This window comes from Arachis hypogaea, chromosome 19, assembly GCF_003086295.3.
Source record: "Arachis hypogaea cultivar Tifrunner chromosome 19, arahy.Tifrunner.gnm2.J5K5, whole genome shotgun sequence".
Lineage (NCBI taxonomy): Eukaryota > Viridiplantae > Streptophyta > Magnoliopsida > Fabales > Fabaceae > Arachis > Arachis hypogaea.
In genome coordinates, this window is record NC_092054.1 from 22,569,864 (window position 1) to 22,593,657 (window position 23,794).

Below are 23,794 nucleotides of genomic sequence, written 5' to 3' on the forward strand. Positions count from 1 at the left end.
GGTGTTTTTTGATGAAGATTTTGAAATTTTCTTGTTGATTTTCTCGAGTGTTGGCGACGATTTTGACAGTTTCTTCAGAGTTTTTGAATGTGGTTTGAATCTTGACGGTTGTGGTTTTGATCGAGAAAGAAGAAGAAGCGTTTTTCATAATGGTGACTTCGTGAGTGAGCGCACTATGGAAACCATTGAGTAGCACATGTGTTTACACGCTCGTACGGGTGAGGCTCGTTTTGTTGGACTTGACTATAAGAATATGGCCGATTAGCTACCACAAAAAGAGTCGCAAAATCATCGCTAATCTGACGCAAAATATAATTTGTGACAGATTAATTACCGCCTAGCAACTAATGCTTTCCTCGCTAATTACAGTTTGCAGATCAGTGAGGTAAACACAGCAATCTGTAATTCATCGGAAAGTTTTTTAGCTACCGAATAGATAGTTGCAAATCCATCACTAAAGTAAAAGCTAATTCCATAGAAGAAATAGACTAAACGGTAGTCGCTAATTAGCGACAAATTCTACTGCAGCAGACTTATCGCTAAATGCAAACTAGTTTCGTAGACGAAATAGAATGCTTAGTTGACGCTAATTAGCGAGAAAATTTTTCGAACTTAACTCGTCGCAAGTTGTCCGCTAATATGATCGCAAATTTGTCACATTTTGTAGCAAATCTATAGCTAATCTTTGAAAATCCTTAATCAAATTTGTAGGAATGTTGTCGCTAAACCAAAGCTATTTGAAATGAGAAAGTAGAGTTATGAAATAGTCGCTAATTTGCTAGGAAATAATATGTAGTCAATTAGTTGCAATACTATCGCAAATTCCTTTAAACTAGTAACAAATCTATAGGTATCTCACAAATATTTCAATCGCAATATAGTCTTTTATTTGTCACCATCATTAACAGTGAGTATGTCGCTAATTTTTCTAGAATATCGGTTAGGATTCCAGTTTTGTCGCTATACTAAAATAAACATCATATTTTTTTTAGTGATTGAACTAAGATTATAATGCATACAAATAAAATTAGTTCATCAAAATTATATATATTTAAAAAAATTCAAACCCAACATATTTATTAAAATAAAAGTCTAATGCAACATTTTCAACATAAGCACTTCACAAATAAAATACCAAAACAAGCTAAATCTAACAATATCAGTAACTCTAAAAATCAATCCAAATAATTATTTTTCAACTAGGTAAACTACCAATAAAAGTAACAATAACTTCCATAAAACCTGAAAATGAAACAAATTGCCCTATCAATTATCTATCAAACAAATAAACTACCTAAATAAGCTAAGCCTAACAAAATGCATTAACATAAGCTACCTAATTAATATTATTGCCAGCAAAATCACTCTAATGGTCCTTTTCTTGAGGGAATCTTGGAATCTTAGAAAGGAGAGACAATAGATTACTCTGTATAGCTTCATTTACAACACTAGGCAACACTGCATTTATAGCACCAGGCAATGCTTCTTTAATAGCTTCAGTGATGTCCGCTTGTGAAATTGGTTTGACTGTAGAAACACCTGTATCTTCTGGTAATGGCACATCTCTATGATCACAAATACCAATATCTAGACTGCGGCCTAACCTGTAACACCCTCACTATCAGAAGTCACGCTTCCGGCTGCGCCACTCTGATAGAAAGAAGTATTACGACTGCTTTACATACTAAATACTAAAATAGGAGCCTGACTCGACACTGTATTCGCTGATTTTTTTTTTTTTATTAAATGAAAATAAACACTTTATCTTAAGAAAAATGCAAGCAGGCATAGATTCATGTACAAGACTCCTTACATAATACCTCATAAAATAATATACATATAGAACATACAATTCCTATCCCTCTTACAAGTTTGTAATGACAAAGATGAGGGAAGAAAATAATCTAATTAACACAGTAGCATATAAGTCAAACCCAGTATAACTCTACTTAATGCCTCTTCATTTGGTTCCTGAAAAGGTAAAGCTGTAGGGGGGTGAGAACCTAACCACACGGTCTCACCGCGAAGTTTCAAAGTTGTCATAAGAAGATATATAATAAGAAAACTGTTTTCAAGCTCAGTGATTATCATTGCCTTATGAATCTTTTAAAACTAATAGGAAATCGTTCAAAACTCTTTCAAAGAAACAATATTTAATCTTTCAGAAGTCCAAAATCTTTCCTTTCTTATAAGAAAATCTCAATCAGAAACCAACCATGCAATCAAACAACACAGTCATTAATTCAGCACCAAAGTTCATCCTCAAATGTAGCACGCCAGGACAAACACAGGCAAGACAGACAAGGAAAACACAAGTAGGTAGTAGTTACAGCAAATAGTTCAAGTAGCAGTTAAGAACAGTTTAGCAATTAGGCAAACCAAAACAAGTTCAAACCCAAGCAAAGCATACAAATGCATATGATGCATGCCTGTCCTATGGCTGATGAGGCTCATCTGTCGGTTATCCAGCCAACCCGACAAGTCTGAATTGTCCTTAGACCGTCCCCCGACGTGCATCCCCAAGAGTCTATGCATAGCTTTTTCTCAAATAATCAATATTGCTCAATGGGGGTAACATTCCCGGGAATTTATATAGTGCCCGGTCACACTTACGTCGTAGGGTCAATAGAGTATCGAGTTTTCAACCTGGTACACGTGGTGGCAAGCCACGACACTTAATCCAGGGAACCTCGTATCTCAGATATTTCAAATTCATAAGCCATATAAACAATTCATTCATCATTCATCAATATCTAAGCCATTTTCAATATCATCATCATTCATCAATCCATATCCCATTTCCAAATTCATTTTAAAATCATATTTCAAATCAATCCTCATCATTCTTCTTTCCGTTAATCAACAATCTCAATCCAAAACATAATTCTTTCATTTCTAAATAAATCAATCTTAAATAAATAACGTTTAAGAACTAAATCTTTTTAAACAATTACTTCAAACAAAACTTCCAATTTTATAAAATTTCGGCAGCATCTCCTCTAAAACTCGGATTCTGCCACCCTTTTCGGGTCCCAACCAAAACCAAACCAAACACCTGATAATAAGTCAAATCACTCCCAATAACAATTTTCACAACAACCACACTCAACACAAGGAAATAGCAAAATCCAGAATCCAATCAACCAGTCCTATAAATCGCAATCTAAATCAATCTCATTCAACAGCATTAATCAATAATTAAGAACTCTCGGTTTTCTCAAACAGTTTCAAACCAAACCGTTCCTCAAACCCTATTCGACCCATTTCCAAAATAGTAAATTATTCTCAATGAACAAATCGTTTTCAAATATCAAGCCCTTTCCAAATTTGTTTTAAAATCAAATTCCGATATCAAATCAGGTTCAATATCAAATCAAATTTCAATACTAAAACTTTCCTAAAATCGAATCATTTCCAAAGTTAAACCAAATGCCGTTATTAAATATCTTCCAATAACTCTAGAAAAACTACTTTAACAACATCCGTCAACTAATCAGAATATTCAACTTTCTGAATCAATCAATCAATCAATACAACTAATAACCTCATTCATCCAAAACAACTCAATTCAATTCATAAGACTTACGAAATCACCAAAAATGTATTTTACGCATTAATATTGATTTATAACAACTCTGGAAAGTAAACAAGTTTAAGAAAAGCGCCCCTACCTCGACTAGCTGAATTCAAGAATCAAAGGCGACAAACCCACTTATTCCAAATTAACAGCAACAGCAGCAATGGCATTAGAATCAGCAGTATTAACAGCAGCAACATCAAATTTGATGGAATCAAACGCGGAAACAACTCTAAAAATTCAAGGCAATACCGAAAATAAAATGGAATTAAATCGTAATAAATAGATAAACGAGACCAAGGCAGTTCAGAGTATAAAAGTGAAACAGAGTCAGAAGACAGGCTAGACCTAGGGCAGTGACACTGAACTTGAATTGGGGAAAGTCAACAGCATTTGTAGCAACGGTAGAACTGGCAGTAGTAATTCCAGTCACCCCAGCAGCGACGACTCTTTCAGAGCATCAACCATCACAGTCCACAGTTGTAGCAGCTTAATCCTAAAACATCAACATCTTAAACTTCTCAATCAACGGATAACATGACAATAGCAGTGGGGGTTCAGAAACAAAAATGACTTACGGTAATTAAGGAAAACAAGGAAAATGAAGCGTAGCAGTAGTAGCGCAGTGACTGCAACAGCAACAGGGAAAATGGTCTCCTTCCCCACCTCATCTCGTGACTCCGGCAGCGGCGATGGCGGAGAGAGCAGCGGCGGCAGAAACTCCCGCAATGCCTTCTCTCTCTCCTCGCGTTGTTATGTCTCTCTCTCTTCGCATCAGATTCTGCTTGAGGCTCGATAGCAGCTCGCAGCGCCGGTTCGACGGCAACGACTCCATGGTGGTCCGACGGCGATGGTGATGACGAGGTGCAGCGAAGCTGGCGGCGCACGGCGCGACGACGGTGGCGATGCTCCTCACTCGCGCAAGCTTCCCCTGCTCCGTGACACACTCTCCTCGCTCCTCCTTCATCGGCAAAGACAACGGCGCGACGAGCGGCAGTGACTTGCCGGCACGCTTTCCCCCTTTCTTCTCCCTCCTGATTCGCACCCTCTCCTCTCTTTCTTTCTTTCTGTGGATTTTTGGCTGCTGCTAAGTGTGGTGTTGTGAGTTTGTTTTTGGAAGAAAAGGAAAGGGGTATGGCGGCTGAAGGGAGTGGGGTAATTAGGGTTAAAGTTTTAGGAAGTGTTTAGCAAATTAGGGTTTAATTTGGGACAAAAATGAAATCAATAATTTATTAATTTTAGGTAAATTGAAATTTGGTAAATTTTAATAAAATTAAAGTATGTTGTACAAATTTGAAATCTAATTTAATCTCTTAAAATTACTTTAAAAATACTAATTAATTATCAATTTACTAATCAATTTTTAATCTAGTATTCTAATTTATAATTAGAAATAATATAATATAATTTTCTTTTTTTTTTTTGAAATTTATGGGTCTTACATCCTACTCACCTTATAAAAATTTTCGTCCTCGAAAATTGATACAAAATAAAAGAGATTTTCATAGTACTCCTCTTGAACTTATTTAAAGAAAAGGCGAAAAGTTCTCATTATATATACATATAGTTTCAAATACCAGGATTTTCATATAAAAATATGAAGGGTATAAGTATGATGTGAAACAAGGTTACAAGATAGGCTTGATGCACAAAATGATTTGTTTCAAACATGTGATAGTAAAATAAGGCGATAAAAGGTTATAAAACGGGTTAGGATTAAAACAACGTGCTTAACGTTCGCATTTGATCTCACACCAACTTCAGAGATTCAATTATTCAAACTTTAACTTAACTTATTCTCTCCATCCTCAATCGTACTTCATCGAAAAACTCATCTGAAGGTTTTCAACCACATCAAACACTTTGCAAATCTTAATGGTCACAAACCCGACATCAACAAAATCCTTTCACATGAAATAAGGTTCCACAACTCCCTGCAACATCGTACATTTACAAATTTCACCTTTTGCATCCACCAAACGTACCCCAAAGAATTAATGTGTTGTTTACTAAGTCCAATAGGTACACAAGATATCAAAACTAATCTTGAGTATACTCAGAAGGATAACAGACCTTAGAAAAGAAGGAAAAGTAGTAAGGATCGTGTTCGCAAGAATTTGAAAGAATTGTTGAAATCACAAGTGGACAAGGATAAATAAGTAATGAAGAATGTTGGAAAAAGGATCAACTGATAACTTTAAGGGTAACTCTTGAGTCGAAGGGATTCGATAGGATCAATAAGATGAAAAACAACACAGTATTTTGAAACGAATTCAAGCTCAATTAAAAAATATAAGGTTTACAGAAGAAGAATATCCAAACCAAAAACAAAGTTTATAGAACTTGAGTATGGTTTAAAAATATTTTCGAATGCATTGTTTGTAAAGAATGGAAAACTTAAGGGGAAATCATTTCATGTTCTGAAAGAGAAAATGGGTAACAAACATTCTTCAAAAGATTAATAAAAGTATAAATGTGGCATTATTTCAATATAAATTCAAATGGAAATAGATTACACAAACTTTGTAAATGGAAAGATTAATTTGGCTAAGAGCTAAATTGTATTTTCTCTTTTTCAAGCATGTATGAAAACTACAATCTTGTTGAAAGAAAACTTGACAAAAAGTTTTACTCATAAAAGAAAAGATGATGCATTACAATCGAACAGGTTTAAATCATATACAGGAATTTTTAGAATATAAAAGTAAAGGAGTGTAGGCTGAATTGAAAGCGATTTTATTAAAATTTTAATAAACGGTTATATCGCCCCGAAACAAGTTCAAATCACATCAAAGAGAGGCACTGCTCAAGTAAGACAATTCAAAGTCAGGGACAACTTTGCATAAGAATAAATCAAAACTTGTTTAAAAATGTTTAAAACAAAACTCCAATAATATACTTGAAGTCACAACTTTATAAGGATGTTCAATAATATTAAGATGCACTAAAAAGGAACTCAATAACTTAAAAAGTTGATTCAAAACTTAAATTTCTTCAAAAGAATTCAAAACTTCTTCAAAATGGTTCAAACCACCAACAAATAAGAATGATCAAAAGTCATGAAGTATGCCGAAAGGGAGAATCAAAATGGAATTAGGAAAATTTTAATTTCAAAGGACGCCAATAGAAACCATAGAGGAAAACAGGGCAATTGTTACAAAATTCAAGAGAATCATCAAAAACGTAAATATTACGTCATGCTACAACAAATTCAAGTTGAACTAGATTATGCAAGATTTGTGAAATGAAAATTAGTTAGACTAAGGATAAAATTTTTCATCGAAAATTTTGAAAGACTTTTTAGGTAATCAAATAAGAATTTGCATAAAAACATAAGTTAGGAAATAAAGTTGTAATCCTAAGAAAGAATTTTGAATTTAAGAACTTCGATAGGAAGAATCAAGAAAAAGAATGGTACTTTTATTTAAACCGGATTTTGAGCTGAGGGGAAAAGAAGACTAAAAATCAATGGTAGTGTTTACAAAAAATGGATAATCTAAGGAAGGAATGAATTCATTTTCTCAAAAGAAATACAAAAAGTTTAAATAAGGTATTACATCAAAACAATCGTAGTTAAAATAAAATATGCAAAGTTTGTAAAATAAAATTTAATTGGGCTATGAATAAAATTTTATTTTATTTTGCTTTAGTATTTTATTATTTATTTATTTATTTATTTTTATTTATTTTTATTTTTATTTTATTTTTATTTTATTTTTTTGAGAATCTTGAAAGATACTAGGATGTAAAATCACATAAAAGTACGTTTAAAAACTGTGATAAGGTTGAAAATAAATCAAGTTGTAGTAAATGAAGGAAATGCAAAGTAGAAATTGTTTTCTATAGAAGAATAGGTGAAGCTTTACAGATAAACAGATTTAAACCATATAAAGAAATTTTAGAATCCATGTAGAAAAGTATATGCTAAACTTAAAAGTAATCTTATCCAAAATTTTGAAAGATGATTGGGAAACACAATTAAGTAAGAAAAAGATCAATTCAAAACTTTTCCAATCCAAAATGAGCTCAGATTACGTCAAGGAGATACACAGATTACGTAGAGAAATTCAAGGTCAGGATTTTATGATGCCGAGAATTTGGAAGGTAATCAAGAATATGGTAAGTTTAAGGTATACATTAGACATGAAGCAAAAGTATCAATTTACAAAGTTAGCTTAGTTCGAATCATAATCTTCAAGGTTCAAATCGCTCAAGATTTAAAGATCATACATTATGCCAAAACAAGTTCAAGTTCAAATCAATGAGCACAGGATTCTTGAAGAAGAATATAATCAATGGTAAAGACAGATGTTTTTAAAAGACTCAAACAAATTCTTAAGAATACAATCAAATAAGATTATGGACGAATAATGAAATACGGTTGGAGAATGATCAATGATGATTCAAGAAAGGAATCCGAGTCAAAAAACTTTAATGAGGATAGTAAACAAAAAAGAAACGATATGCCAACCTAAGCGACGTAAACAAGAATCATAAATCGAAACCAAGCACGAAAAGCGAACCCTAGCATCCGCGAACCACGTGACTCGCATTAACCATTACTTCTCAATTCTTTTTCGCCTATAATAACCTATTAACTTTCCCGTTCACATAAGCCATCAACATTAAGTTGGCCAGACTTAACATCAACAGATATGCAACGGTAAGCTAACAGTGTTGATTAATAGGCAGTCATGTGCATAAAATTCTAATTCTTGTTACTTGGACAAGACCTACAACATGACAGACACTCAGAGAATGCAATGAAGCATGGTCAGTCCATCCCCAAGGCTCTAATTAGGATGAACTGCTCTGATACCACAATGTAACACCCTCACTATCAGAAGTCACGCTTCTGGCTGCGCCACTCTGATAGAAAGAAGTATTACGACTGCTTTACATACTAAATACTAAAATAGGAGCCTGACTCGACACTGTATTCGCTGATTTCTTTTTTTTTTATTATTAAATGAAAATAAACACTTTATCTTAAGAAAAATACAAGCAGGCATAGATTCATGTACAAGACTCCTTACATAATACCTCATAAAATAATATACATATAGAACATACAATTCCTATCCCTCTTACAAGTTTGTAATGACAAAGATGAGGGAAGAAAATAATCTAATTAACACAGCATCATATAAGTCAAACCCAGTATAACTCCTCTTAATGCCTCTTCATCTGGTTCCTGAAAAGGTAAAGCTGTAGGGGGGTGAGAACCTAACCACACGGTCTCACCGCGAAGTTTCAAAGTTGTCATAAGAAGATATTTAATAAGAAAACTGTTTTCAAGCTCAGTGATTATCATTGCCTTATGAATCTTTTAAAACCAATAGGAAATCGTTCAAAACTCTTTCAAAGAAACAATATTTAATCTTTCAGAAGTCCAAAATCTTTCCTTTCTTATAAGAAAATCTCAATCAGAAACCAACCATGCAATCAAACAACACAGTCATTAATTCAGCACCAAAGTTCATCCTCAAATGTAGCACGCCAGGACAAACACAGGCAAGACAGACAAGGAAAACACAAGTAGGTAGCAGTTACAGCAAATAGTTCAAGTAGCAGTTAAGAACAGTTTAGCAATTAGGCAAACCAAAACAAGTTCAAACCCAAGCAAAGCATACAAATGCATATGATGCATGCCTGTCCTATGGCTGATGAGACTCATCTGTCGGTTATCTAGCCAACCCGACAAGTCTGAATTGTCCTTAGACCGTCCCCCGACGTGCATCCCCAAGAGTCTATGCATAGCTTTTTCTCAAATAATCAATATTGCTCAATGGGGGTAACATTCCTGGGAATTTATATAGTGCCCGGTCACACTTACGTCGTAGGGTCAACAGAGTATCGAGTTTTCAACCTGGTACACGTGGTGGCAAGCCACGGCACTTAATCCAGGGAACCTCGTATCTCAGATATTTCAAATTCATAAGCCATATAAACAATTCATTCATCATTCATCAATATCTAAGCCATTTTCAATATCATCATCATTCATCAATCCATATCCCATTTCCAAATTCATTTTAAAATCATATTTCAAATCAATCCTCATTATCCTTCTTTCCGTTAATCAACAATCTCAATCCAAAACATAATTCTTTCATTTCTAAATAAATCAATCTTAAATAAATAACGTTTAAGAACTAAATCTTTTTAAACAATTACTTCAAACAAAACTTCCAATTTTATAAAATTTCGGCAGCATCTCCTCTAAAACTCGGATTCTGCCACCCTTTTCGGGTCCCAACCAAAACCAAACCAAACACCTGTTAATCAGTCAAATCACTCCCAATAACAATTTTCACAACAACCACACTCAACACAAGGAAATAGCAAAATCCAGAATCCAATCAACCAGTCCTATAAATCACAATCTAAATCAATCTCATTCAACAGCATTAATCAATAATTAAGAACTCTCGGTTTTCTCAAACAGTTTCAAACCAAACCGTTCCTCAAACCCTGTTCGACCCATTTCCAAAATAGTAAATTATTCTCAATAAACAAATCGTTTTCAAATATCAAGCCCTTTCCAAATTTGTTTTAAAATCAAATTCCGATATCAAATCAGGTTCAATATCAAATCAAATTTCAATACTAAAACTTTCCTAAAATCGAATCATTTCCAAAGTTAAACCAAATGCCGTTATTAAATATCTTCCAATAACTCTAGAAAAACTACTTTAACAACATCCGTCAACTAATCAGAATATTCAACTTTCTGAATCGATCAATCAATCAATACAACTAATAACCTCATTCATCCAAAACAACTCAATTCAATTCATAAGACTTACGAAATCACCAAAAATGTATTTTACGCATTAATATCGATTTATAACAACTCTGAAAAGTAAACAAGTTTAAGAAAAGCGCCCCTACCTCGACTAGCTGAATTCAAGAATCAAAGGCGACAAACCCACTTATTCCAAATTAACAGCAACAGCAGCAATGGCATTAGAATCAGCAGTATTAACAGCAGCAACATCAAATTTGATGGAATCAAACGCGGAAACAACTCTAAAAATTCAAGGCAATACCGAAAATAAAATGGAATTAAATCGTAATAAATAGATAAACGAGACCAAGGCAGTTCAGAGTATAAAAGTGAAACAGAGTCAGGAGACAGGCTAGACCTAGGGCAGTGACACTGAACTTGAATTGGGGCAAGTCAACAGCATTGGTAGCAACGGTAGAACTGGCAGTAGTAATTCCAGTCGCCCCAGCAGCGACGACTCTTTCAGAGCATCAACCATCACAGTCCACAGTTGTAGCAGCTTAATCCTAAAACATCAACGTCTTAAACTTCTCAATCAACGGATAACATGACAATGGCAGTGGGGGTTCAGAAACAAAAATGACTTACGGTAATTAAGGAAAACAAGGAAAATGAAGCATAGCAGTAGTAGCGCAGTGACTGCAACAGCAACAGGGAAAATGGTCTCCTTCCCCACCTCATCTCGTGACTCCGGCAGCGGCGATGGCGGAGAGAGCAGCGGCGGCAGAAACTCCCACAACGCCTTCTCTCTCTCCTCGCGTTGTTATGTCTCTCTCTTCGCATCGGATTCTGCTTGAGGCTCGATAGCAGCTCGCAGCGCCGGTTCGACGGCAACGACTCCATGGTGGTCCGACGGCGATGGTGATGACGAGGTGCAGCGAAGCTGGCGACGCACGGCGCGACGACGGTGGCGACGCTCCTCACTCGCGCGAGCTTCCCCTGCTCCGTGACACACTCTCCTCGCTCCTCCTTCATCGGCAAAGACAGCGGCGCGACGAGCGGCAGTGACTTGCCGGCACGCTCTCCCCCTTTCTTCTCCCTCCTGATTCGCACCCTCTCCTCTCTTTCTTTCTTTCTGTGGATTTTTGGCTGCTGCTAAGTGTGGTGTTGTGAGTTTGTTTTTGGAAGAAAAGGAAAGGGGTATGGCGGCTGAAGGGAGTGGGGTAATTAGGGTTAAAGTTTTAGGAAGTGTTTAGCAAATTAGGGTTTAATTTGGGACAAAAATGAAATCAATAATTTATTAATTTTAGGTAAATTGAAATTTGGTAAATTTTAATAAAATTAAAGTATGTTGTACAAATTTGAAATTTAATTTAATCTCTTAAAATTACTTTAAAAATACTACTTAATTATCAATTTACTAATCAATTTTTAATCTAGTATTCTAATTTATAATTAGAAATAATATAATTTAATTTTCTTTTTTTTTTTTGAAATTTATGGGGCTTACATAACCCATGAACTTGTCCTTTCTTGTTGGTTCCTGCAACTTCTGTCTACATGTCAGGATCAACTTCAGGTTGATCTAATAAATCTTCTCCATATTTTTGTGATATTGCATCTCCATATAAGTCCTACAGCAGAAAAATAAGGACATATTATTAAGAAAACTGAAAGTAAATTATACTACAAAATTAAAGACACCTAAAATAATTTTCTTGGATACTTCAGAAACATATTCTCCACTTTTTTTCTTATGAACATCATCATATACTTTAAGGAAAGATACACTACGCTTCAACTTAGCTTCCTGTAACAACATTTATTAGAATATACTATCATAAATCATTTGAGATAGGGAATATTTTTCTTTATACCTTTCTTTTCTTGTGTTCGCCAAAACTGATAGACCCTGCATTGTGTAGTTTATGAGCAGGTATAGCAGCCCTATTTTTTTGACCAGCCACAGACTTGTTTTTCCACTTTGAATCTAACCAGTGATCAACTAAGCCATTCCAAACATCAACTTTCATTGCTTTAGGTCCATGACCCTTAATGTCAATACTAGTTGAGTTTGCCTCCTTAAAAGTTCTTTCCTTTGCTTTTTTCAAAATATCAGGATAGCGATCAAGCATTGTCCTATTCCAAACAGTTCTTGCCATAGCCTTATCATAATTTGATGCAAATTCATGTTTTTTTCTAAATTGAAAGATTGAAAGACTTAGTAACTACTCAATCCAATTATCTCTTAAAATCGCATTGAAGCAACATTATAATTACTTACCAGGAAACCTTTAAACAACTCGTCCTTCATATTTGGACAATAATCCTGCCATCTTGGTGCTGGAGAAGGCATCTCACTTAACAAATCTTTCATAATGTCTCGAGTTACCGTATGATCTGTAAATCTCTTCCTACATTAAAAAATACACAATTATCAAAAATAATTTAACACAACAACATATATCATTAAAGCAACAACAAATTCTAGACTTAGCTATACTACCCAAAACTTTAAAATAATTCATGAAAATAACATAGATCATAAGAATGTAAAGCTCCCAAGAGTGCATCAACTAAATTGAGAAAAAATAACTGCATCAATTAAATTAAGAACACATCAGAAAAAAAACAAGTAATAATCAGAGAAAATATTTAGTTTATTCATAAGGCATGTATTAACTGCTGGTCACATACCATTTTTATTGAGCTGCTGTTATCCGTATTTATGTTTGCTATTTTGACAAAAATAAGATGAAAGGAATACAAGAAATATGCACATCCATTCATCCAATATAACACTAAATGCAGGGATTGAGTTACTAATTGGGCAGAAGTGATAATACTGGATCAAAGGATATATAAGAAAAGTAATGCTTTATTTCTTTGAAACTATATACTGATAAATTTCTCCATAGTGATCTGAAATGGCCATATGTTTTGGACTTTAGTGAAATGCATTTTGTGTCGTGAACTTAAGCTTAGATTAATACCAATGTTTTGCAAAGAAGAAGAATATCCACATATTTATATTTATTTTTTTGTTTATTTTATAAAAATAAATATAATAAATTAATAAATATTATAACATAAATGACACATATATAAGACTCTAACAGCAAACATACCTTTGTGATCATTTGTGATTGCATGAAAAAAATAAGTAGGTACAGATTGGGTCAATTTTAATAAATCTAGTAATAAACTAATAAATTAAAGATACTGCACTTAGTGATACCCTTCTTTTTTATTTTAAGTAAAAAGTATGCGGATATAGTAAAGTCAAAATAATAGTATAACTACTTACGGTTTATCGCTTTTCTCTATAGCTATTACCATCTTCCCGTTACTCCTAATTTTAGTATGCACACTTGATTGTCCAACATTAGGTAACTCATTATCTTCTGCGTCTAAAGCAGATGCGTCAGACGAATTCGCACCTACAATGAATAAGAGACAATCTTCAATTAGATGTGTAGTTATTTGTGAATATGTAAACATTTAGCAGCTGAAGTAAATCACACCATCTAATTGTGGTGATCGTTGTGATAAAATTGTGGGGATGGTTGTGATGCTGATCCCACATTCAATTGTGTAAGATGAGGTTCATCATTATTATTGCTCTGTTGACCTAAACAAAAAAAGACAAAAAAAAATTAGATATGATAAAACTACTTCCTCGCCTAGGAGTAATTAAATCACAATGAAGATATATAGCTAAAATGTATAGTACAACTAGATACCTACACACATGTATCGATGGTTGAGAAGAATTAATGTCAACAGTTTGCTCACCTAAACTCAATAAAAAAAAAGCATACATCATATTTCCTAAATCAAGAGGTGTTAATGTAAAATAAATTTAACGGCAAATGTATACTTGGCCTACGCAAGGAAAGCTGAGATTGATTGATATGAGTGTTTCGTATTATTCGTCCACTTCTATCTTTTGGTGCCATGATTATCTATCAAATAAAAAATAAATTAAAAAAAGTATTATTAAAATATTTAAAATATAACTAGTTAAAATATTTAAAAGCGATAGTTATCGATAAAAAAACAATAATAAACATTATTGCACAATTTAGATCTACTTTTAAGGTTTCGCTAACAAACCAACTAGAGATATAGCCAAGTGAAACTAACTAATTAAAAAAGAAGATCCATTACGAAACAAATAGTTTGTTCAAGTTAATCCTTAATATAGATCCTAAAATTTGATGTTACATTTAAATTAATTCATCAAATTTCAATTTTCAAACTTGACTTCCAAATTCATAATTATAATTTACATTAGTTAATATTAACATCTAATTAGTATTAGTTTAGTTCTAAAGTAGAAGCCAATTTCTTTTATATATGTTTACAAAATGAATGTATACAGGGCTTAACTAGTATTATAAATTTACGGCTCACTACAACACAAACGGAGAATAACAGCGGTTTTTTTGCTATTAGCGACGGTTTTAAATCACCGCAAAACACAATACCAGCAGTTTGAAAAACCGCCCTGGTTATTGGGGTGGACATTTGATTTCGCGGCGGTTTCTAGCAACCGCTGGTATAACCGCCGCTGATTCAATATTTTGCGGCAATATACAAGTGTCAGGATTGACCCCATCTTTACCGGCGGTCAAAAACCGCCGCAATCCTGAATGCAATTTTAAAAAAAATTGTATATTACAGAAGTTTATAACCCCCATAATTTTCACAATTATATTTAAAAAATTGGCTTTGTAAAGTTGCTCAATTATATTGCTTCTACATCTAGATAAATGCATAAATAAGAACAACCTAAAGATGGATAAAATATCACGAATAAAGTAAATAACAAATCAAGATAATGATATCTTAGAAACAAAATGTCAGTAGTAAAATACACATTCAAAAATAATATAAGAATGAAACATAAAGATTTACTTGATATGACGAATAAGATCATAGGTCATGACTAAACTCATCACATAATTTATGAAACTACTGCTAAACCTAAAAAAAATTGTTGAAAGAATTATATGATTATATGACATAATATGAAATGATCTGATGTGATGTACTGGAAAGAACTATATGATTTTGTGATGTACTAAAATTGTGTATCATGACACACTTACTTTTCTATTGACACGAACAAGCACATCGTCTAGTTCCAAATGTTTATTAGCTGGACCGCCTGGCACCTAAACAAGCCAAGGATTAAGCCCGAAAATTTTGAAATGGATTTCACCCTATAAAAGATTAAAATTCTGAGTAACAACATGCTTATCGCAGAGTCCACAACTAGCATTCCAGTTTCACTAGATGGAGAAGAATGATGTACCATCTACATTATTTATAAACAGGGTACTTATTCAAGGCATATTTAAATGAAACTGCTGCCAAGAGAGGTTGCCTTTATCATATTTTACACAAATTAGAAATAAAAAGGAGATTGCTCAATTCCAAAAGAAACACCAATTTGAGAAACAAGAGAAAGAATTTTTAAATTATTTCTCCCAATGTTAAAAGAGAAAAATAAGAGCAAACAAGTAGTAAGTAAATAGAAGAGAAAATAAATTACAATATGTCAAAAAAATGACGAGTGAGAAACTCTCCAGTTATATTCATTTGTAGTGAGCAGCATATAAAATATACAATGAAAAGAATGATGTGACATTCCTAAATTATAATGGATAAAGTGTCTACAATCATCACACACTCCTATATGTAAAAGATTTGATGAGCAGACAAACTAATTCAAAAGTCAAGGAACAAAACTTGTAAATAAGATTGGTAAAATTTGTGAAGGTCTCAACTAAATTCTATTATCATAAGGTAAAAAAGTGATACAAATGACAAACCTGAAGTGTAGCACCAGTATAGAAACTGCCTTCCATTTATCAACATATGTTTCACTGCCCTTTTGAATAAATCTCAATACCCTCACTACCTGAAAAGTATATAATTGTGTTTAGTTGCCCAAAAATCCAAAAAACCCACATCATATTTTCAATTAAGTAGAAAAGGATCATATATACTATTAGATCAAGTCTAGACTAAGATCAACAAACATTAATAGAACCAGATTAATACACAAAATTAAGATTAGCTATACCTTAAAGAAAATGATCCACAATAATAAATAAGATAGAGAATCTTGTAGTACATTACCATCTTGAGAATCAATATACATGAAGACATGGCATTAATCTTAGCACAAAAAATTTCCAAAGACAACAACAGATGGAACATTTCCATCTCAAAAAAAGACATAGTTCTCAACATCTCATAACACTTGTTTCTTCTTCTTTTTTTTATTGTACAAAACAAATTAAAGTACCAAAATATAATTGAGTATGGTTAATGGGCACGTTGAAAATGGACATAAACAGCTAACAAAGTGAGAATTATTGGCTTGGGAAAGCATAAAAATTATTAAACCGTTAAATAATCACTTAAAGCAATTATATATTTTAATGTAATCATACTCCTTTATTGTACTAGCTGGCTAGTTTTATAACACATTAGAATTTGGATTATTTTAAAAAAAAGTCTTCAACAAAATAAGAATAAGTTGATTAGCTCAGTGGGTCATGATGACACAATCAATACTTGAACAATTGTGTGCACAATGAAATATGAATATGTCATTACATATTTCACTTAGTTACTTAGTATTTTTTACCACAAAAAAGCATATTTAGTATTCAAACTACACAATCAATGAAAACCTCCAAAGATATAATAATTTATAAAAAAAAGAAAAGAAAAAAAATTCAAATAAATTATAGAACTCTACAGTTTTGCTCCTCTTTCAAGGAGTATGTGAATATACTAATAGGAATATACTTAAGAGAATTGTTATATTTATTTCTTTTATTCCTCAACTAAAATCTTCTTGAGAATTCTGTATTATCATATATGCAACTTGGATACTGGCATCAAATGGATAAAAATTCTTCTCAGCAGAAACCAAGGTATTGTCACAAGAGAGGGCACAAGAAAGGCCACCAGCCAATGCAAATCTTAAAACACTCCCAACAAGAATCTCAAACAGAGATAGAAAACTTGATACAATAAATCTCAAACACTAAATGAAACAGTTAAATTAATTAAAGATATGTGCTGCTTACAAGTATTGTTAGTACTTAGTACAGTGTACACCAACAAACAAGAAATTATTGACACGCATAAAGCTTAAACCAAACTCCAAAGTCCAAACTAATGGCTTTCATGGATTTGTGAGGTGTGTGAGAATAAACTAAAATTCCAATTAGAATTATATCTTGCCCTGAAATAACAACTAGAATCTACTAAAAGTTAAGTAATCCTCTTCAGATAGTTCAAAACAAAAGTAAGGAGACATGTAGCAAGTTATTATAAGACTAACTATAACAAGCATTCATAGAGCATTTAGAATAATCCAAAAGTAATCACATGATGAATTTGATCCTAACAAAGCACAAGTATCACTTTCTCCTTGTTAAAGAGAGATGTTATGCAGATATTAAAGTTGAGCATGCATCTCCCGGAATTTTTCACAGCTATATCACATTCAAGAGAACAGGGAGATATGAATTTGAAAGAGTTTTAATACGTAATTGCGAAAATTGAACTCAAATGCACACCTTCTTTTGTAGATTCACAAATGACTAAAAAATTGAAATTCGGAAAGTAGAATGTCTATGTGTATTATACACTACAGATTATATAGAATTCGCTTTTGTAGCTAATCAATTTCAATATATAAAAACATAATAAAAATAGAATACGAGACAACAACAATGATGAAAATTAACAATTTCAAATATATCAACGCAAAATCAGAATAAAAACAGCAACTAGAAGAACATCCCAAATTTCAATCCAATAGCCATAAAATTAATTCAAAATCAAATATCCACTAGAATTACCTTAGAATCCATGAAATTATGTTAGAAGTCAGAATCAAACCCAACAACAATTATGAAAATTAACAAGGAAAAAAAACGCAACTGAATAATTAGGGATGAGTGCTTACCGGAGACGGGAAGACGAGCCAGCAGCAGATCCAAACCGATGATGACGACGAGGACAGGTACGGGCTTCACGAAGAGAGCAGAGACGGCATCGCGACCAGCAACTCCGAAACGGCCTTCTGGCGACGCGAGGAGATGAGCAGACCTTCAACGGCGAGAGCTGCTACAGACGAGGGCTGCGTGAGGTGAGAGCTTCTAGAGGCAAGTGCTTCGACGGATGGAGGGCATAGGGAGTCAGGGCTGAGGGTTAGGGCTGGTGGGGGAGTGTATAACAAAAGAAAAGAGCGCGGTGAGTGTTTTTCAAAGGGGGAGTAGTATATATGATGGTGTTAGTGTTTTGATAATAATAATAATAATAATAATAATAGGATTAAGGTCCTGATTAGTGGCGATTGTTCAAGAAATAGCTGCTAATCAATCAGATTCTACGGCACATGGTGTCAATTGCCGCGATCTCTAATATTTGCGATGGTTAGATAAACGGCCGGAATTTTTTAGCCGCTATCCTCCGCCTATCCTATAGTGTCTTAACTAATATTATATAACTTTTATTCTAATAGTAAACTCTCTTAGTATGAGACTGAGTTTGATTTAGGCAACACTATATCTTGATCATTACGCCAACAATTTCTTTGATTTGGGGCACACATTTCTCAGGACTAAGAAAATAAAAATCACCAGAAATTCCCTTCTCAAGATTTTTCTTTCGTCAAAAGATATTATATTATTCATTGATAGAAAAATTATATCAGAAACTAATAGAAGAAAAAAAATAGGTTGTTGTGTCCTTACTAATAGAAGCTTAATTGAAGTCAAACTCACATCAATATTCAACAAATTAAATAAATAATTTGTCTTGTGTCTGTTATGCTTTTGTGATTGTTCATGTTCCATCATCAACATACAGTAAAAATAAATTAACATTTAATAAAATTAACTCATCAAAAAATATTACACTGAATCATTCAATTCAACTATTATTCTCTTATTCTTTTTTAGAGAAACGACATTGTTTGAACATATACCCAAGAGAGAAATTAAAAAAAAAAAATCGGTTATGACGGTTCACCGATTAATCGTTAGTTTAATCGGTTTTTAGACCAATTTTTTAGGATAGTTTTTATGTCTTAACCGAACTAACTAGGTGATCGGTTTTCAATTAATCCAGTTGAACTGGCTAATTTGATTCGGTTTTCAGAACATTGTATATAACATTTAGGGTAAAGTATACTAAATTGGTCTCACTACGTTTGGGTCTGATTCTATTTTGATCCATAAGGTTTAAAGTATTCTATTTGAATCCAAAAAAATTTCATTTAGCTTTAACGTAGTCCTACCGTGAAGTCAATGTTAAAAACATGGACAGAGACATTATGTCCAGAGATACAAAAGTTGTGTATTTTGTATCTTTTCTAATAAGAAGGACACAAAAATACTAACAAGAGATACAACTTATTTTTTAATTTTTTGTTTAATTATTTCTATTAATTTTTTATAATTATACTTTTATCACATTACAACATTTTTGAGCTATTACAACATGTGCAATAAATAACCCTTAAAAAGTGTTGTCTAAAGTGGTTAAAAGCATAACTTAAAATTTATTGCAAAAAAAATAAAGCTAATACAACACCTTGTTAATAAGTGTTATTTTTGATCAATTTAAAAAACATATAAAAAACATTGCTTTAATAAATTAAACAAACAACATTTATAATATTTATATATTACACTTATCAAATGTTGCTATATTAAATATACAAAAACAACTATTATAAAAATAATATATTAATTTTTTTAAAGTTACCTTTAGATTTATTTTAAATTTCACCTTTCAAGTGTTGCTTAAAATTTTTTAATATTTTTTAAAAAATAAAAATAAACTATATTGTGCAGAGAAAGAGAAAAAAAAGGAAGAAGAAAACCCAATCCATTCCAAAATGTTTCGTTCTAAAACCACAACCCTAACAAAATTCCTAAAATATTTCAATTAATAAAATCACAAAATTCTCAATCCATTTCAAATGTTTCGTTCCTCTGTTGTTCTTCAATTCATTCGATGATGACGCGCATTTCTTTATTGAGCTTCGATCTCAATCTCTGCTCGCTAATGAACTTCGATTTTTTCTTCTCGTGAATGTGCTTCGATCTTCTTTGCTCGTGAATGTGCTTCGATCCTCTGCTCCTCTCCTCGTTGAGCTTCGATTCTCTACTCGTTGAGATTTGATCATCTGCTTGTTGAGCTTCGATCCTCTACTTCTCTTTTTGTCGAGCTTCGATCCTCTCTACTCACGTTCATCACTGCCAGTCACTGTTCGATTATCACTGCTCGTGTTTTTGGTGAGATTCTCGTTTTTGGCATTCTTCTACAGGTATTGATGATTCTACCGTTCTTTTTTCTGCTCTATTTTAGCACCTGTTTATATATCCTTCCTATTGACAAGTTTAGGTCACGCAAATAGCATTCATGTAGGGTTTGGGTGGTGATGGTGTTTTTGGAGGGTTTGGGTGATGGTTGTTGTGGGTAGCAGGCGAAGGAGCTTGAGAAATTGGTGATGGAACATATGGAGGATTAGGTGATGGTTGTTATGAGCAGGGGAAGTAGCCTGTGGTGGAGTTGGAGTATGATAAGGTGATTGAGAAATTTGTGTTGGTACATATGGAGAAGGTGATGATCTTGGTGTTCCTAGTGGAACAATTGGAGTGTATGGAGGGTTAGGATGATGGTTGTTATGGCCGGGGGAAGGAGCGGTTTTTGGTGGAACTATTGGAGTTTATGGAGGGTTATGGCCAGGGGAAGGAGCAGCTTGCGGTGGAGTTGGAGTAACATATGGTGGAATAATTGGAGTATGGCCAGGGGAAGGAGCTTGTGGTGGTGTGGGAGTAACATACGGTGGTGATGGAGTTTTTGGTGGGACTATTGGAGTATATGGAGGGTTATGGCCAGGGGAGGGAGCTTGTGAAGGGGGGATGATGATTAACTTAAATAACATTTACTACTTTTCTACCAGTATTGAATTGCCTATGTGCTTCACAAAATAATTTCTTTAGAATCTCTATTTAACTGTGTAACGTGTCTTATTCAAATTTGCAGGCTGCTTTTCTGTTAGCTTTGGTTGGATCAGAGGTTGCATATTCTACTGCATAAGCTACAGTGGCAACTCTCTCGGAGGCTTACAAAACAACTAAAAATCATCGATCATTTCCAAGAAACACATCACTACAAGGTGAGAATGGTGAATATCTTTGGCTTAAGATTACGAGCTTCTAAATTAATTAAGGTAATGGTCATAATGGAGGTTATCTTGAAATGGATGGATCAATCTTCATCATGTACTTATTGGACTAGTTTTTGAAACGTGTTTTTCTAAGTTATGTGAATCTATACACTGTGCTGCAATTTTTTCCGTTTGTTTTTCTTCCTTCCCTCTTTTTCTGGAGCTGATATAGTATGTTCATGTGATTCTCAACAGAAAGTGAAGAATTTAACTTATTAACTCATTTTTCTCAGTATAATGCTGGCTTTGTTTCTGATGCAGAAGCTGGTATTAAACCTTAGCTTGTTAATAAACATTTCTACAACTGACCTTTTCTTGGAAATAGCAAGATCCGCCGCTTTGATGCTTGTGAAGATCCAGAATATGGAATTTTAAATTTTAATGATGTCACTTAATTTGAATTTGTGAGTTTTAATCAACTATATATACATCTAATAAACAATGTAATCGGTAAAGGGAAAGTAATCAATGATTATATAAAACAACTAAGATCTCGTATAGTATAGTAAAAGATTTAGATTCGTTCAATGCTGAGAGCTTAAGATAATAGGATCAAGTATATTTTATGATCTTGCTTCCAAATGAACAAGCAGCTATATTGATTAAAATTTTTAGTGCAGTTTGGTTCTCTTTGTTTCCAATTTCGGTAAAACAATTAACAGTGATGCATGTATATATATCTGATTTGATTTAGCGAAGAGGAGGAGTAATAAAATGAATTATAGGAATAGGTAGGTTGAAATTGAGTAAGTGAGGGGATAATTAGGTAGGTACCTTTTTCAAGCCAAGAATAGTGGTCGCTGTCTTCTTTTTCTCTCAGCCATGATACAGACATGAGATATAATTTTGAAATTACTCTAATGTTTATTAACAAGCTAAGGTTTAATATAATTTTGAAAAGATATGAATGAATGAATGCTATCTTCAAATCCCATCCATGTGACATGAAATTAAACTCTCTGGCGAGCATAAAGTGTTTGACACATATATGCTTCTAATAATTTCCTCAACCATCAAAGAGAGAATATATATAAAAGTCATTGTGGTCATTTTATTGTGTGTTTTTTTATTTATTTCTGTTACACTAATCTCTGGTTTTTTTTTTTCTTGAAGGAGATTGATAAAAAAATATTTACAGATCTTTGGTGAGCACTGAGTGTAAATTGTGCATATATAGCAAATTATTTGTCATTTGCTTTCTCTGTCTTCTGCCATCTTACTTCATGGTGGCTTCTGCAATACATTCTTGCTATTTTTAATCAATCATCTTTTTTCTTTTTCCTTTTTAATTACTTATTTTTGTAGCGTTGTGCTACTGTGAGGAAGAAATTTTTTTCCTCATTGCTGAAATAATGTGGCTATGTTGGGGAGTGATGCGTGTTGTCACTGCAACAGACTCTAGTAACTACTGTTTCATTCGCAGGAATGGCAGAAATTGTCAAGGGAGTTGTTTCATATCTTTATCTTTTCATTTTTTCCCCCTTCAAATTTATGTTTCAGTCATTTATTTCTCTGTTGCTTTCTCTCAAACATAAATTAATTAGATTTATATGATAGTGATAATAAAAGAATAATTATTAAAAAATAAAAGAGAAAAATCTAATATAGCAGCAACGTTATTTCCTTCTACACCAAACAGTTATGTGAGTGAAGTCTCTTCCTGTGAGCTTGTTCCTTCTGATTCTATGATTCTAAATAAGAACTACTAAGCTAATACCTTTTTGGAGCAATCATCATTCTCTGAATTGCATTTCTCTTTCTCAGTTTACTCAGGTACTTCATCAAACACATACCATGCATCATTTTCCGTTATTGCACCTTTTATGTTTCAATTTTTTTTAAATGCAACTTTAACTAAACCCCAATTCATTTATGTGTTTGTTTTTCATTTGGGAACTTCCACTTTTATATGATGTAACTTTATAAGTTGTTTCAATGGATTCTACACTAAAAAATTGAAGTATATGGATCCTGAATTATTTTGTTCCTTTGATTTTATTCTATTAGTGTTGTTTTGCTATTTTATGGATAATCATATGGTTAGAACTTAGAATAATTTGGGAGTTTTCTGACAACTGTATTTTTAGCTGACACAGGTTAAGAATTATTGCCTTAATAGAGAAATTTGATGTTACTCGCACATAGTTATTAGGGGAGTATAACAATGGCTACTGCAGCAGTTATTGGACTCAGTGGAGGCAAGAGGATTTTG

At 33.1% G+C, this 23,794-nt stretch overlaps 1 protein-coding gene across 21 annotated transcripts; it reads right to left on the minus strand.

Moving 5' to 3' along the window:
* Positions 1-1,238: 1,238 nt before the first annotated feature.
* LOC112778354 (uncharacterized) lies at positions 1,239-18,753 on the minus strand. 21 transcript variants are annotated; one of them, XM_072227587.1, is made up of 13 exons: positions 18,307-18,622; positions 16,148-16,236; positions 15,422-15,487; positions 14,188-14,272; positions 14,051-14,102; positions 13,832-13,938; positions 13,615-13,747; positions 12,592-12,721; positions 12,185-12,506; positions 11,818-11,941; positions 10,726-10,873; positions 10,472-10,609; positions 8,517-8,785 (listed from the first exon to the last, which is right to left on the minus strand). In XM_072227587.1, exons 9-10 carry the CDS (start codon positions 12,467-12,469, stop codon positions 11,864-11,866), a joined length of 363 nt encoding a protein of 120 aa, XP_072083688.1. In that variant the 5' UTR covers positions 12,470-12,506; positions 12,592-12,721; positions 13,615-13,747; positions 13,832-13,938; positions 14,051-14,102; positions 14,188-14,272; positions 15,422-15,487; positions 16,148-16,236; positions 18,307-18,622; the 3' UTR covers positions 8,517-8,785; positions 10,472-10,609; positions 10,726-10,873; positions 11,818-11,863. The 21 variants fall into 21 exon arrangements, 20 of the variants coding, with proteins under 20 accessions (XP_072083691.1, XP_072083688.1, XP_072083693.1 ...); XM_072227592.1 differs by having other exon boundaries at positions 14,055-14,102; positions 14,197-14,272; positions 18,307-18,595; XM_072227591.1 differs by having other exon boundaries at positions 14,197-14,272; positions 18,307-18,595.
* Positions 18,754-23,794: the final 5,041 nt, after the last annotated feature.